Source organism: Schistocerca nitens, chromosome 10, assembly GCF_023898315.1.
Source record: "Schistocerca nitens isolate TAMUIC-IGC-003100 chromosome 10, iqSchNite1.1, whole genome shotgun sequence".
In the NCBI taxonomy this organism is placed as follows: Eukaryota; Metazoa; Arthropoda; class Insecta; order Orthoptera; family Acrididae; genus Schistocerca; species Schistocerca nitens.
In genome coordinates, this window is record NC_064623.1 from 55,705,233 (window position 1) to 55,721,192 (window position 15,960).

The 15,960-nt window shown below is 37.1% G+C and overlaps 1 protein-coding gene across 3 annotated transcripts in view; it reads right to left on the reverse strand.

The window, feature by feature from the left end:
- LOC126210465 (uncharacterized) overlaps positions 1–15,960 on the reverse strand; it is an 87,831-nt gene that overhangs the window by 67,283 nt on the left and 4,588 nt on the right. The window contains exon 3 of one of the 3 annotated variants that reach the window (XM_049939700.1): positions 12,018–12,118. The exons of the other annotated variants lie outside the window; for them this stretch is intronic. Within the exon in view, the coding sequence (XP_049795657.1) occupies positions 12,018–12,038 (21 nt within the window). The 5' untranslated portion in view covers positions 12,039–12,118. The remainder of the gene's footprint in view (positions 1–12,017; positions 12,119–15,960) is intronic. 3 annotated transcript variants of the gene reach the window in all.

Genomic DNA, 15,960 nt, shown 5'->3' on the forward strand with positions numbered 1-15,960 from the left:
CGAGAAGGGTATGTTTTTTCTAAATGCATACTGGCAAGTTTCCTTGTTCTTGTTTATCATTTAAAGTCATTCTAAAAACAAATTTTAGTGGAAATTGAAATCTTCTGAACTGAAAATACAAATATGTCAGTATCATTAGGATTTGTGGAATCAAAATGCTTTCTCCTTTAGCTGCACCACTAACTGTTACACTCTTGACAATGTTTCGGACATATACATGTAATTTGTAGGTGTGTATCTCTGTGTGCTACACAATCTGGTCGCATCAAGATTTCACTTTAAAGGGAGCAGAGCACCAACTTCTAACCTCAGTTTATGTGGTGACTTGCTCACGTTTTTGACAGGTAGATATTCTACATTATCTTCTACTCTTCACTGTTTCTTCAATTATCAATCCTACAAACTCATTAGTCAGCAACTTTGCTCACCAGTTGTTCTGTATCGTGAAAAATATTACAGAATTCAGCTCTAGTATAACAATGCCATTAGCACCTGTATCAATACGATCTTCACCAATTTTCAGAAAAGCGTCCACATATTGTCCTGATACCATGTCATGCAATCGTACACCCATATTTGTTGTTAAACTAAATATTTTAACATTCTCCCATAAGATTTTCTTTCACCTCTGGCAATGTTTGTTGATTAACTCACAAAGGAATTACAGAATTTGGCTGCAAGTGGTACTCTGCTCCTCTGACGATAAGCCATCCAGAGACAGTGCTCTCCATAACTGCAGGGACTACCATAGTACGCCTCCTGTCAGACCCAAATGCTCAACTTATCCACACAGTACTAATGTAGTGGCCCTTGCCCATTATCTTCACATTACTCATGGCATTTTACCAATTCCTGTAAGAGTTCGAGCCTGGTGTGCATCTGCACTCTCTTTTAGGAAATACTCAAACGAATGTGGTTGAAGTGTTAAAGTTCTGTGACTTGACCAATGTTTTTACCAATATTTTAGGGAGAGGGTCTTAATTGTTCACAGGGTGACTGGCTTGCCCATATTTTACGTAAGTGCCCAGCCAGTAACAATTTCCTGTGGCATCCTTGACACTCCTTTCTCGTTTTCCTTACGTTTTATTTTCTTATACAGCATGTTTCATCTTTTCCTGCTTTCTTTGTGTGTATGCTTCCATTTTATTAAACTTGTCCACATTCGTTTCTTTTAACATGTGTCAGGGTGCACACACACACACACACACACACACACACACACACACACACACACACACACACACACACACACACCATTGGCTGTCTTGTCTTAACTATATATAAGTGGTGTCTGTTCTTTTGGATGTGTCCAAAAGACACCACATATACATAAATATTGTTGATGTTCAAAATTCTGAGTTACACCGTAGTTCAGGATTCACGTCAAGCTGAGTTTCCACTAGAACTGGTTCAGTATCTCAGTTCAAGTGTTGCTACCTCCAACAGGACCACACCTCAGAACAATGTTGTGTTAAAAACAATCTTCAGAATGATGACAGTTTTACTACAATACGACTGATACCTTTTAATACGAAATTATTTCATCTACGTATGTCCCATTAGTTACTACAAAAAAGTGCATACAACTGCAAGCCAATAATATGACCTTTCCACCTATGAAACTTAGATCACTATTAATATTCTGCATGGTACAACTTAGTGCTATACATCATACAACAAAATTAGTAATTTCTAACATGGTTGATGTTCACTGATGTGAACAAGCTGTTCCATTCCCTGCTTCACCCTCTCAGTAGTCAATTATTTTTATCCTTCGTAAAACAGCTTATGTTCTTTCTCAGGGTTCATGCAATCTCCATACCAAATTTCATCAACATCTATTCAGCAGCTTAGCCATGAAAACACTACAAAGATTTAATTTTGCATTTATAATATTAGAACAAAAAGTGTGTATGGATTATTACACCGGTACTTGCCAAGTAGCTAACAACTTTTCAATCCCTGAATCTACATATTCAGACAATTTGTTAAAATAGCAGCTAATAATCTGCTTTTAATTTTATAATAAGTGAAGAGCACCAGTTTGCTTTTATTCTACAGTATTACTTTTATTGTGTTAACTGGTTTTCAGCTCACAAGGCCATCTTCAGACATTTACTGAGTATTGTCACCAAAGAAGTTACAATGTTTGCAAACAACATTGAAAGAGAAGTAACACATCTAGACTGAAGCAGAAACATACAGTAAGTAACATCTTTGACAGTGTGGTGGTAATGCAAAGAGGATGTTAAATCGCAATCAATTCATGCAAAAGCATGAGTTTGAAGCAAAACTTGACTAATATGAACCCATTGTCTCCTAGAATGTATGGGCTTCCTAAACTCTATAAACAAGATGTTCCTATTCGTTCAGTTGTATCATCATTCACTGCTCCATCTTACAAACTATCAAGTAAACTGGATGTCCTAATTAAGAGCAAGACTAAATTCAAACCAAAGCATGGTATTTCAAATTCTGTGGGCCTAGTAAATAAAAGGTATATCTGTCTCACACAGTGATAAATTAGTATCCTTTGATGTCTGCAGTTCGTTTTCCAACATACCAGTGGTGGAATTCATCGATAGTCTGACAGAGCTGATGCACAAGTCTAATGTCAATCCTGTGGAACTGAACAACTTCAGACTGGCCACTCCGACATGCTTGGCACAGAACTATTTCCAGTTTCAAGGGACTCTTTATAAACAATTAGATGGCTTAGCTATGGGTTCCCCTCTCAGTCGACTGTTGGCTGAAATATTTATGGACCATTTGGAACCAAATTTTCTAAAAACAAAACCTTTGACTGCAAATATCAAATACTGGTTTAGATATGTAGATGATGTCCTGTGTATGTGGACTGGTAATACAAGACAACTCAACATATTTTTGAAAAACCTGAACAGTCAACATAAAAATATTCAGTTCACAAAGAAGATTGGCAACAAATCGATGAACTTCTTAGATCTAACAATTGACATCAGTACACACACACACACATTATTTAAAAATTTATAGAAAAACTACAACTAGAGAGACAGTAATACCTTCTTTCTCAAAACACCCCATAGCTCACAAACGTGCAGCTTTCCACTCAGTGGTACACCACCTCATATCTGGTCCCCATATTCAGAGATGATTTTAAAGAAGTTAGATACAATAAAGCCAATGGCTTATTGACCATATCTTGCACAGGAAACAAAAATGGGAAAATTATACCCCTCCTCCATAACCCACCTGCTTCCCCATCCACTGTCTGCAAGAAATGGTGCACACTACCATATCTAGGTCAGGTATCACAGATTGTAGCCAAAGCACTGAAAGCCTGCAAGTGTAGGCTTTCCTACTATGTTAAGAGCACAACAGCCCAGTGTATTTTTAATAGTAAAGATAAGATCCAGTTATTAGCTAACAGTGGGGTATACAAAATCACCTGTCCTGATTGTGACAAAATTTACATCGGTCAGTCAGGTAGAGACATAGCAACTAGGCTGGCTGAACATGAATGCAGCTGGACGTTGCAGAATTCTGACTCCACTTTTGCTGAGCATGTACTGAGTGAGGGTCACAACTAGCAGCCAGTGTCCCATTTACTTCACTTAGCAAAAAAAGGTCATAAACTCAACCTGCTGGAAGCCCAGGAAATTAACAAACATCTAGCTCACAGTCCAGATCAATTCCTAAATGACCAGACACAGCTCAACACTTCCCCTCTCCTAAGCTTCATGTGATCAGCTCTGTTTTTCATTACTTCCCAAACTGTCTTTTCCTACATATTCCCATTTTCCTGTATTCATCAAGTTCTTCTGTTTTATTGAAGTTGTCTATGTATTCCATATAGACTGTAGTTTCAATTGTTAAGGCTTTCTTTTATCTGGTACTTGTATTACTGTCCATGTTTAACACCTTTTGTAGTTGTCTCATCAAATATTGTTTATATTTTCCTTGGTTCATTTATTTAATGCAGACTGTTACATAGCCACAGTTTTGAATATAATGTTAATGGTAAAACGCAGCACCACCACACTCTCAAAGACTGTATTTACCCTAAGTTCTCTCAAACTCCTCCATTGTCCTGCATTTATTTATTTATTTCTGTTTATCTTACTTTAATTGGTTTGTGTATCACTCTCGACGTTTTATACCTCCTGATGTAGTCTTGTCTTATTTTATTTTATTAGTTTTGTTTATTAATAGAAACTTATGTAGGCATGCTGTTCCTATTTTGGGTTTAAGTTTTTCCTGTCGACTCCATTTTTATTTATTTACTGTTCAATTTTTTACTTTTTCATTGCATTACCACCACACTGTCAAACATGTTACTTACTGTATGTTTCTGCTTCAGTCTAGATGTGTTACTTCTCTATATAATAGACTATGTTTGTTTGTAATCCTTAAACTTTGTTATATTAGTAATGTTTGTTTACAATTATCAACGTTTGTTATGTTAGTGATTTGTCTGATTCTTTGTTATGTGTCTGTATTGCCATACGATAAATAAATAAACTTCTCTTCCAATGTCATTCACTTCTTTCGCGACAATACTAGTAAATGTGTGAAGATGGCCTTGTAAGCCGAAAACCAGTTAACACAATAAAAGTAATACTGTAGAACAAAAGAAAACTGGTGCTTTTTACTTATTATAATGTTGTTCTACCAAGAACCGACAGAAGATTCTGTTAACATTTTAATTTTGTTTTGAATCATTAAGGATTCCTTGTGTTTTTTTTTTTTTTTTTTTTTTTTTTTTTTTTTTTTTTTTTTTTTTTTTTTTGGACGGGAGCTAACTGAGTATCTTAATCTTACTGCCAAAGTACACAACTCTGATAAACTCCAGTATGCAATTCGACTCATAAGCTTTGACCTCTAATACTAATATCATATTGGAAAGATGCAGCATGTACAACATTTCAAAATGCCAACCAATACTCGTAAATGTTTTCATGGTTCCAAAATGTAATGATGAATTATAGAACTGCAGGAATTGTTAATAATAATAATAATAATAATAATAATAATAATAATAATAATAATAATAATAATAAGCGCCGTCATGGTCGGGGACGACGCTTGAACCCTATGCCCGCCCACAATGGTAACGACACTGCTAGCCAACTGGAAAATGATTTAAATCCAAATAGAGGTGTTTTGCAGGATATGCTTCCTGCAACCACCCTAGAAGGAAAACAAAGACAGAGGATGAGATGGTCAGATGGAGTTAATCGACACCTCATGTTCTGTTATTACCAAGCAACAAACCTAGGAACCAACACAACTGGATACAGATCACAAGTATACACAACATTTATTACCAGATACCCAGAATTAAAATTTTTAACAGAACAACGACTAGCTGATCAGATCCGTGTAATAATCAAAAATAACAGAATACCCCAGTCAGCATTAGAAAACATCAAACAACAAGTACAACAAATACTGGAACAAAATAATGTGCAATCAGAAGAAGAAGAAAATACAGTAATGGACTCAAACATCCCAGAGCAAACAAACAAAGAACAACACGCACCAATTAAACAATCAGAGAAAAACGAAATCTTAAGACAGCCACCAGAACAAGCACAAATAGAACACGAAGTGACACACATGTTAGATATAGAAGAAAAATTTCAGCTGACATATATAGAACACAAAGACACAAATACAGACATAAGACCATTCTTGCATAGACCACCAAATAACCCACAAGTCGAAACAACAATAAAAACTATCAACACAATCATACACAACAAAATAAATGAAAACACAACTATGGAAGAGTTACAACTACTGGTTTATATAGGAGCACTCACTACACTAAATATACACACTAGACAGAGATCAGAACCAACCAACACACAGAAGAAACCCACAAAACCAGCATGGCAACACAGGCTACAGATCAGAATAGAAAAACTGAGAAAAGACATCGGACAGCTAACACAATTTATAAGAAATGAAATCTCGGAAAAAAAACGAAAAAGGTTAGGTAAAATCTCACAACAAGAAGCGACAGAGCAATTAGACGAAAAGAAGCAGAAATTACAAGCATTAGCCAAACGACTCAGAAGATACAAAAAAAAGTGAAAATAGAAGGAAACAAAACCAAACATTCAACACAAACCAAAAGAAATTTTACCAGACAATAGATAACACACACATTAAAATAAACAATCCACCAAACATAACAGACATGGAACACTTCTGGAGCAACATATGGTCTAACCCGGTACAACATAACAGGCATGCACGGTGGATACAAGCAGAAACAGACACATACAAGATGATACCACAAATGCCTGAAGTGATAATTTTGCAACATGAAGTCACCCAAGCAATTAATTCTACTCACAATTGGAAAGCCGCTGGAAATGATAAAATAGCAAATTTCTGGTTAAAGAAGTTCACCTCAACACATTCACATCTAACTACATTATGTAACATATCTAAAAAGAAAGAAAGTGATGAGACTTACCAAACAAAAGCGCTGGCAGGTAGATAGACACACAAACAAACACAAACATACACACAAAATTCTAGATTTCGCAACAAACGGTTGCTTCGTCAGGAAAGAGGGAAGGAGAGGGAAAGATGAAAGGAAGTGGGTTTTAAGGGAGAGGGTAAGGAGTCATTCCAATCCCGGGAGCGGAAAGACTTACCTTAGGGGGAAAAAAGGAGGAAAAAAGGACGGGTTACACTCGCACACACACACATATCCATCCGCATATACACAGACACAAGCAGACAAGCAGACAGAATATACATTATTTAACAGTTACATTGCAGACCCATACACATTCCCTGATACACTTACACATGGAATAACTTATCTGAAACCTAAAGATCAAGCAGACACAGCGAACCCAGCTAAATATCGCCCCATAACATGCCTACCAACAATATACAAAATATTAACTTCAATCATTAAACAGAAATTAATGACACATACAACACACAACAAAATTATAAATGAAGAACAAAAAGGCTGTTGCAAAGGAGCACGAGGATGTAAAGAGCAACTGATAATAGATGCAGAGGTGACATATCAAGCTAAAACTAAACAAAGGTCGCTACACTACGCATACATTGATTACCAAAAAGCTTTTGATAGTGTACCCCACTCATGGTTACTACAAATATTGGAAATATACGAAGTAGATCCTAAATTGATACAGTTCCTAAACATAGTAATGAAAAATTGGAAAACCACACTTAATATCCAAACAAATTCAAATAATATCACATCACAGCCAATACAGATTAAGCGTGGAATATACCAAGGAGACTCATTAAGTCCTTTCTGGTTCTGCCTTGCTCTGAACCCACTATCCAACATGCTAAATAATACAAATTATGGATACAATATTACTGGAACATACCCACACAAAATCACACATTTGCTATACATGGATGATCTAAAACTACTCGCAGCAACAAATCAACAACTCAACCAATTACTAAAGATAACAGAAGTATTCAGCAATGATATAAGTATGGCTTTTGGAACAGACAAATGTAAGAAAAATAGCATAGTCAAGGGAAAACACACTAAACAAGAAGATTACATATTGGATAACCACAGCGACTGCATAGAAGCGATGGAAAAAACGGATGCCTATAAATATCTAGGATACAGACAAAAAATAGGAATAGATAATACAAATATTAAAGAAGAACTAAAAGAAAAATATAGACAAAGACTAACAAAAATACTGAAAACAGAATTGACAGCAAGAAACAAGACCAAAGCTATAAATACTTATGCCATACCAATATTGACCTACTCATTTGGAGTAGTGAAATGGAGTAACACAGACCTAGAAGCACTCAATACACTTACACGATCACAATGCCACAAATATAGAATACATCACATACATTCAGCAACAGAAAGATTCACATTAAGCAGAAAGGAAGGAGGAAGGGGATTTATCGATATAAAAAACCTACATTATGGACAGGTAGACAATTTAAGAAAATTCTTTATAGAACGAGCAGAAACTAGCAAAATACACAAAGCAATCACTCATATAAATACATCGGCTACACCACTACAATTTCATAACCACCTCTACAACCCTTTAGACCACATAACATCAACAGATACGAAGAAAGTAAATTGGAAAAAGAAAACACTTCATGGCAAGCACCCGTATCATCTAACACAGCCACACATCGATCAAGACGCATCCAACACATGGCTAAGAAAAGGCAATATATACAGTGAGACAGAAGGATTCATGATTGCAATACAGGATCAAACAATAAACACCAGGTATTACAGCAAGCATATTATTGAAGATCCCAATACCACAACAGATAAATGCAGACTTTGTAAACAACAAATAGAAACAGTAGATCACATCACAAGCGGATGTACAATACTAGCAAATACAGAATACCCCAGAAGACATGACAATGTCGCAAAAATAATACATCAACAGCTTGCCTTACAACAAACTTTTAAAACAAGTTCCTACATACAAGTATGCACCACAAAATGTACTGGAGAATGATGAATACAAATTATACTGGAACAGAACCATTATAACAGATAAAACAACGCCACATAACAAACCTGACATCATACTCACCAATAAAAAGAAGAAATTAACACAACTAATCGAAATATCCATACCCAATACAACAAATATACAAAAGAAAACAGGAGAAAAAATTGAAAAATACATCCAACTGGCTGAGGAAGTCAAAGACATGTGGCATCAGGATAAAGTTGACATCATACCAATTATAGTATCAACTACAGGAGTCATACCACACAATATCCACCAGTACATCAATGCAATACAGTTACATCCAAACACATATATACAACTACAGAAATCCGTAATTATTGATACATGTTCAATTACCCGAAAGTTCCTAAATGCAATATAACACATACCGTACAGTTAATAGGAAGTGACGCTTGATCAAGGTCCGCGTCACTTTCCATTCTCAACCAGACTTAACGTCTGAGAAAGTAAAGAAATAATAATAATAATAATAATAATAATAATATAATAATATATATTATAATAATAATATACAAAAGAAAACAGGAGAAAAAATTGAAAAATACATCCAACTGGCTGAGGAAGTCAAAGACATGTGGCATCAGGATAAAGTTGACATCATACCAATTATAGTATCAACTACAGGAGTCATACCACACAATATCCACCAGTACATCAATGCAATACAGTTACATCCAAACACATATATACAACTACAGAAATCCGTAATTATTGATACATGTTCAATTACCCGAAAGTTCCTAAATGCAATATTATTATTATTATTATTATTATTATTATTATTATTATAGAAACAAACATGACAACCATGGGAAAACTCTGTTCTGGGTGGGGAAAACTAAGGTGTAACATAAGAATCTTACAAACACAGTAATAGTAAAATAAAATAAGTCCATGTGAAATCTACCAATGACCAGGTTCTTGACACCTCAGATTTTTATAATTTTTTTTTAAATATTTATAGTACTGTAGTAGTTTTCATAAAAAACCCTAAATTAAAAATTCTGTTGGGACTTTCATTTCTGAATTACTAATGTATAAAACTATCAAAATTATGTGTGTTACATTTATTGCACCACCAGTTTGATTCTATATTTCTATATGAACATCCTCAGGTGATCATTGGCACAAATGTGCCAGTGTGATTATTTAAAATGCTTGATTTTTCCAATAAAACATTGAACTGCACACCATGTTGGGATACAACATGTACAATATTCATTCCACTGTGTTGGCTGTGCTTGGTACTTGCCATATTCCAACAGGTGCCTTTCAAGATTAAGTATTTTAAATCATTACACTGGCATTTTTCTGTCACCTTATCACCTGAGCCCAAGGAATTAATGAGTTACACATGCATGCAGCAACCTGGTCCTCTTTCCTTCACCAGTGCTTTGCTAATTTTATCTCAACAACTAAGCTCTATTGGAGTGAATTACTGTCAATACAAGTGATTGTTTCTGTTTCATTATACGAGGGTAATCCCAAAAGTAAGGTCTCCTATTTTTTTATAAGTACATAGACCTGTTTTTTCTACAATGGTTTACATCAGTTTACACATTGAACATTTAGCTATTTTTCGACATAATCACCTTTTTTGTCGACGCATTTTTGTAGACACTGTGGCAGTTTTTGTATGACTATGTCATACGAGCTCACCGCCATGCTGTTCAAAAAGTTACGAACCTCTTCTTTCACCTCATCGTCGGAGCTGAATCGCTTTCCGGCCAAATGTTCTTTTAACCTGGGGAACAGGTGAGAGTCACTGGGTGCCAAGTCAGGAATATACGGTGGGTGGGTGATTATGTTCCACTGAAACTGTTGCAGGAGAGCAACGGTTTGCCGAGCGATGTGTGGGCGAGTGTTGTCATGGAGAATGTGTACGTCCTTGCTCAACATTCCTCTTCTCCGGTTCTGAATTGCCCGTTTGAGTTTTTTCAGAGTCTCACAGTACCTGTCAGCGTTAATTGTGGTCCCAGTGGGCATAAAGTCGACCAACAACACCCCTTTCTGATCCCAAAAAATGGTTGTCATGACTTTACCGGCAGACTGAAAACGCTCTACACCACTTACCAACATTTTTACATTCATGCGCGACTCACCATACACTTCCGTCAACTGACAATGGATTTCAATCAGCACAGTGCCCTTTGCGGTCAAAAACCGAATAACTGCGTGCAATTCGCACTTGGCGGTAACATCCAACGGGAGCTCCATTCTCAACGGCTGCCATGCCAAGACTGAGCGCCTCAGCGCGGCGTGCGCATGTTTACACACAGTGCGTGAAGCACTCTTCATAACAGTGTGACCAACTGCCACACAAACAGAGTTCTGTACTTATAAAAAAAATAGGAGACCTTACTTTTGGGATTACCCTCGCATATTGAAAATTTCTATTCCCTTTTTGTTGATCCACAACTATAAACCACAATTACTGTATATTAAATGTTACATAAAATGGCAAAAGGCATTGCGTCCCTTAAATTACTTATGTTAATTGTTGGACAGCATGGTTTAGTAAAACTTTAAAATGAAAAAGCAAAGTATGCTTAATTAATATTCAATCATTTCACTTTAACTATATTTTTATAGGCCAACTTGCAAACCCAAGTGCACTTAAGGTACACTTGGTACTGCATACAGCAGTAAAATAAAATTATTTCCACATGTTCCCTTTGGAATAGCATCATGACGTTTGGCACACAGATTAACAAATAGTGTATAACACATTGTGTTTTTTAAAAAACTAAAAATCATGTTTTTGAAATTTGTAGAACTTATCAATTTGTTTGGGAACATTTTGCATCTTCATGAATTTGGTCAAGCAGCACATATTCTTAGAGACATTAATGAACAAAATAAAACTGTCGAAGTTGCAGGTCTGTATGTCAAATACTTCGAGACTAGCCATTTTTAGGTTTCCAAACACTGCAAAAATTACACAATTTCGGGAAACTTTAAAAATTAATAACAAAAATTAATAACACAAAACAAAATTTCCAAAAAATCTAATTTTGGACTGTCTTATTTTAATACAACAAAATGACAAAAAATTACTAAATTATAAAATATCAAGGTTCAAGTTTATTTTGTTGTTGGTTGATTTCATATGAAATGGCCCAATATAGCAAACCAACTGACACAGGAACAAGGTATGGCTAAAAAAATCATAAAAAATAATGAAACATGGAATTGACAACTAAAATTGAGCTATTTAGGTCAAGTAGACACAGCAATGCAAAATATAAGTAAATAAATCTTAAAAGAAATAGTGCCACATTTGGGGAAAAAAAAACAGGCAAATATTTGTGAAAATAGAACTTATAAAAATGATTTCTACCAATTTCATTTGCAGCAGTTTAAGTTGTGCTTTTAGATTACTGCCTAACCTAACCCTCGAAAGCCAGGACATACTCTGAATAAACAGTATAGTTTATGCCATTTACTAAGACAATCACAGATAAGATTTAATAACAGGCCGCTTACATGCTTTGCATTGTAACTCATCACGTCATATTACATCCTGACTCAAAGTGAAGAATTGGAATCAGCACACTAGAATTGACCTCTTAAGTCCATTCTGAATCCTGGAAAAGAAGACAAAGTCTACATGAAAATGATTTGTCTCTCTCTCTCTCTCCCCTATTGTCTACATCTACATCTACATCTACATCCATACTCTGCAAGCCACCTGACGGTGTGTGGCGGAGGGTACCTTGAGTACCTCTATCTGTTCTCCCTTCTATTCCAGTCTCGTATTGTTCGTGGAAAGGAGGATTGTAGGTATGCCTCTGTGTGGGTTCTAATCTCTCTGATTTTACCCTCATGGTCTCTTCGCGCGATATACATAGGAGGGAGCAATATACTGCTTGACTCCTCAGTGAAGGTATGTTCTCGAAACTTCAACAAAACCTGTACCAAGCTACTGAGCGTCTCTCCTGCAGAGTCTTCCACTGGAGTTTATCTATCATCTCCGTAACGCTTTCGCAATTACTAAATGATCCTGTAACGCAGTGCGCTGCTCTCTGTTGGATCTTCTCTATATCTTCTATCAACCCTATCTGGCACGGATCCCACACTGTTGAGCAGTATTCAAGCAGTGGGTGAACAAGCGTACTGTAATCTACTTCCTTTGTTTTCGGATTGCATTTCCTTAGGATTATTCCAATAAATCTCAGTCTGGCATCTCCTTTACCGACGATAAAGGATCTTTCATTCTATGTATTCGCAGCACATTACACTTGCCTACATTGAGATTTAATGTGCTAGTCCCTGCACCATGCGTCAATTTGCTGCAGATCCTCCTGCATTTCAGTACAATTTTCCACTGTTACAACCTCTTGATATACCACAGCATCATCCGCAAAAAGCCTCAGTGAACTTACGATGTCATCCACAACGTCATTTATGTATATTGTGAATAGCAACGGTCCTACGACACTCCCCTGCAGCACACATGAAATCACTCTTACTTCGGAAGACTTCTCTCCATTGAGAATGACATGCTGTGTTCTGTTATCTAGGAACTCTTCAATCCAATCACACAATTGGTCTGATAGTCCATATGCTCTTACTTTGTTCATTAAATGACTGTGGGGAACTGTATTGAACGCCTTGCAGAAGTCAAGAAACGCGGCATCTACCCGTGTCTATGGCCCTCCGAGTCTCGTGGACGAATATCGCGAGCTGGGTTTCACACGATCGTCTTTTTCGAAACCCATGCTGATTTTTATAGAGTAGATTTCTATTCTCCAGAAAAATCATTATACTCTAACATAATACGTGTTCCAAAATTCTACAACTGATCGACGTTAGAGATATAGGTCTATAGTTCTGCACATCTGTTCGACGTCCCTTCCTGAAAGCGGGGGTGACCTGTGCCCTTTTCCAATCCTTTGGAACGCTACGCTTTTCTAGAGACCTACGGTACACCGCTGCAAGAAGGGGGGCAAGTTCCTTTGCCTACTCTGTGTAAAATCGAACTGGTATCCCACCAAGTCCAGCGGCCTTTCCTCTTTTGAGCAATTTTAATTGTTTCTCTATCCGTCTGTCGTGTATTTCAATATCTATCATTTTGTCATCTGTGCGACAATCTAGAGAAGGAACTACAGTGCAGTCTTCCTCTGTGAAACAGCTTTGGAAAAAGACATTTAGTATTTCGGCCTTTAGTCTGTCATCCTCTGTTTCAGTACCATTTTGGTCACAGAGTATCTGGACATTTTGTTTTGATCCACCTACCGCTTTGACATAAGACCAAAATTTCTTAGGATTTTCTGCCAAGTCAGTTCATAGAACTTTACTTTCGAATTCATTGAACGCCTCTCGCAAGGCCCTCCTCACATTACATTTCGCTTCGCGTAATTTTTGTTTGTCTGCAAGGCGATGGCTATGTTTATGTTTGCTGTGAAGTTCCTTTTGCTTCCGCAGCAGTTTTCTAACTCTATTGTTGTACCACGGTGGCTCTTTTCCATCTCTTATGATTGTGACTATGTAAATCACAGTTTAGGTTAAACTGATTATCATTAGCAACAAAAAACAGTTAGGAGGATTTAAATGATGAACAGTAAACTACTTAACACAATATTTGGCATTACAGAAGCATCCGATTCCACCCATCTACTTTGACCCATGATCATCAATACAGTAGAAACTCCTACTTTCAGCATATCCAATATGGCAACTATGACGTCACTATGTACACACACAAAATAATGCGAAAGCACATAAGTAATACAATATCGCCTCACTCCAAAAATAAAATGAAACTAACATGACAATCGCGGGAAATTGGGGGTTTCGGGCGAGGACAAGCTAAATATACAGCAACAAGAAAAAACGCAGCACAATCCCAAAACAATATCACGAGGGAAAAAAAATTACAGCATTCCACAACACCAACAAAAACCGCAGGAATCTGACATTTCCCTTGGTCTATGTAGCTGAACCACAACTGTTGATACCAAAAAACCAACATTTACAACTACGAAAAATAGAACGAGAAGCCCAGTACCTCAACAAACCAAAAATCAGACATTACTACATCAATTAAAACGCAATCAACCTACCTTAATACACAAAACATAATAATTACGTAAAGCCAAAACAAAAATTGCTTAGTGACAACAGAATCCGGCGATACAATCTAGGTTGGCCACCCTAAACACAACAAAAACCTCCTAAACCACCCACAACCTACCACCCACAAACCAACCCTAAACCACCCACATCAACCCCCCCTTCAAACAAAAAAAAAATAATAATAATAATAAAAAAAATAAAAAATAAAACACACAATAAACCAAAATCAAGCACACCTTACAAATCAACAAAAACTGCCACCAAACTGGTCCTCTAGAATATAATTATAAAACACCCCCCTCTCCCCGACCCCATCCACAATCTGCCCCGTTAACTCCACAACCAATACCCACAACCTCCCTCCCCCAAATGCCACACAAACGTAACCCCAAAAACTCACCACCCTCGTCCTATACATCTTACTCACAATCCTCAAAAAATCGTGAAAAATACAATAATCCCCAACGACACTTTTCAGTCAGCAAAACTCATCTAAATGAGACTGCAGGTTGGAAGAGTGCCTCTTCCTCATCCCTATGACCGATTTAGCCTCCCCCCCCCCCTCTCCCCTTCATGTCTGCTTGTGTCTGTGTATGTGCGGTTGGATATGGGTGTGTGTGCGAGTGTATACCTGTCCTTTCCCTCCTCCCCCCCCCCCCCCCTAAGGTAAGTCTTTCCGCTCCCGGGATTGGAATGACTCCTTACCCTCTCCCTTAAAACCCACATCCTTTCGTCTTTCCCTCTCCTTCCCTCTTTCCTTATGAAGCAACCATTGGTTGCGAAAGCTTGAATTTTGTGTATATTTGTGTGTCTATCAACCTGTCAGCACTTTCGTTTGGTAAGTCACATCATCTTTGTTTTTATAAAGGTCAACAAAACAATCTCCCTCATGGCCAACCTACATTTCTTGAACCAGGTATCACATCTAATCAACTGCCAGATGTTATCCCAGTGACACTGCCACATATACGCGTCCCTGGTCCGAGACATAGAACTCCCATTAGCCTCATTATTACCACAAATGCTGCACCTAACGCACTGCAACCAGCACAAATAAATGCAGAAATTTAATAATAGACATCATGTCATCACCCATCTTGGCACGCAATGATGCACCATTAAATTTCACTGTCATGTCCATACCCAACAGAAACCATACAACAAATTAAACTTCTTCCCGCACAACAAACACCAAACCAATATGGCCTAACAAATGGTTCAAATGGCTCTAATCACTACAGGATTTAACATCTGAGGTCATCAGTCCCCTAGAATTAGAACTACTTAAACCTAACTAACCTAAGGACATCACACACATCCATGCCCGAGGCAAGATTCGAACCTGCGGCCG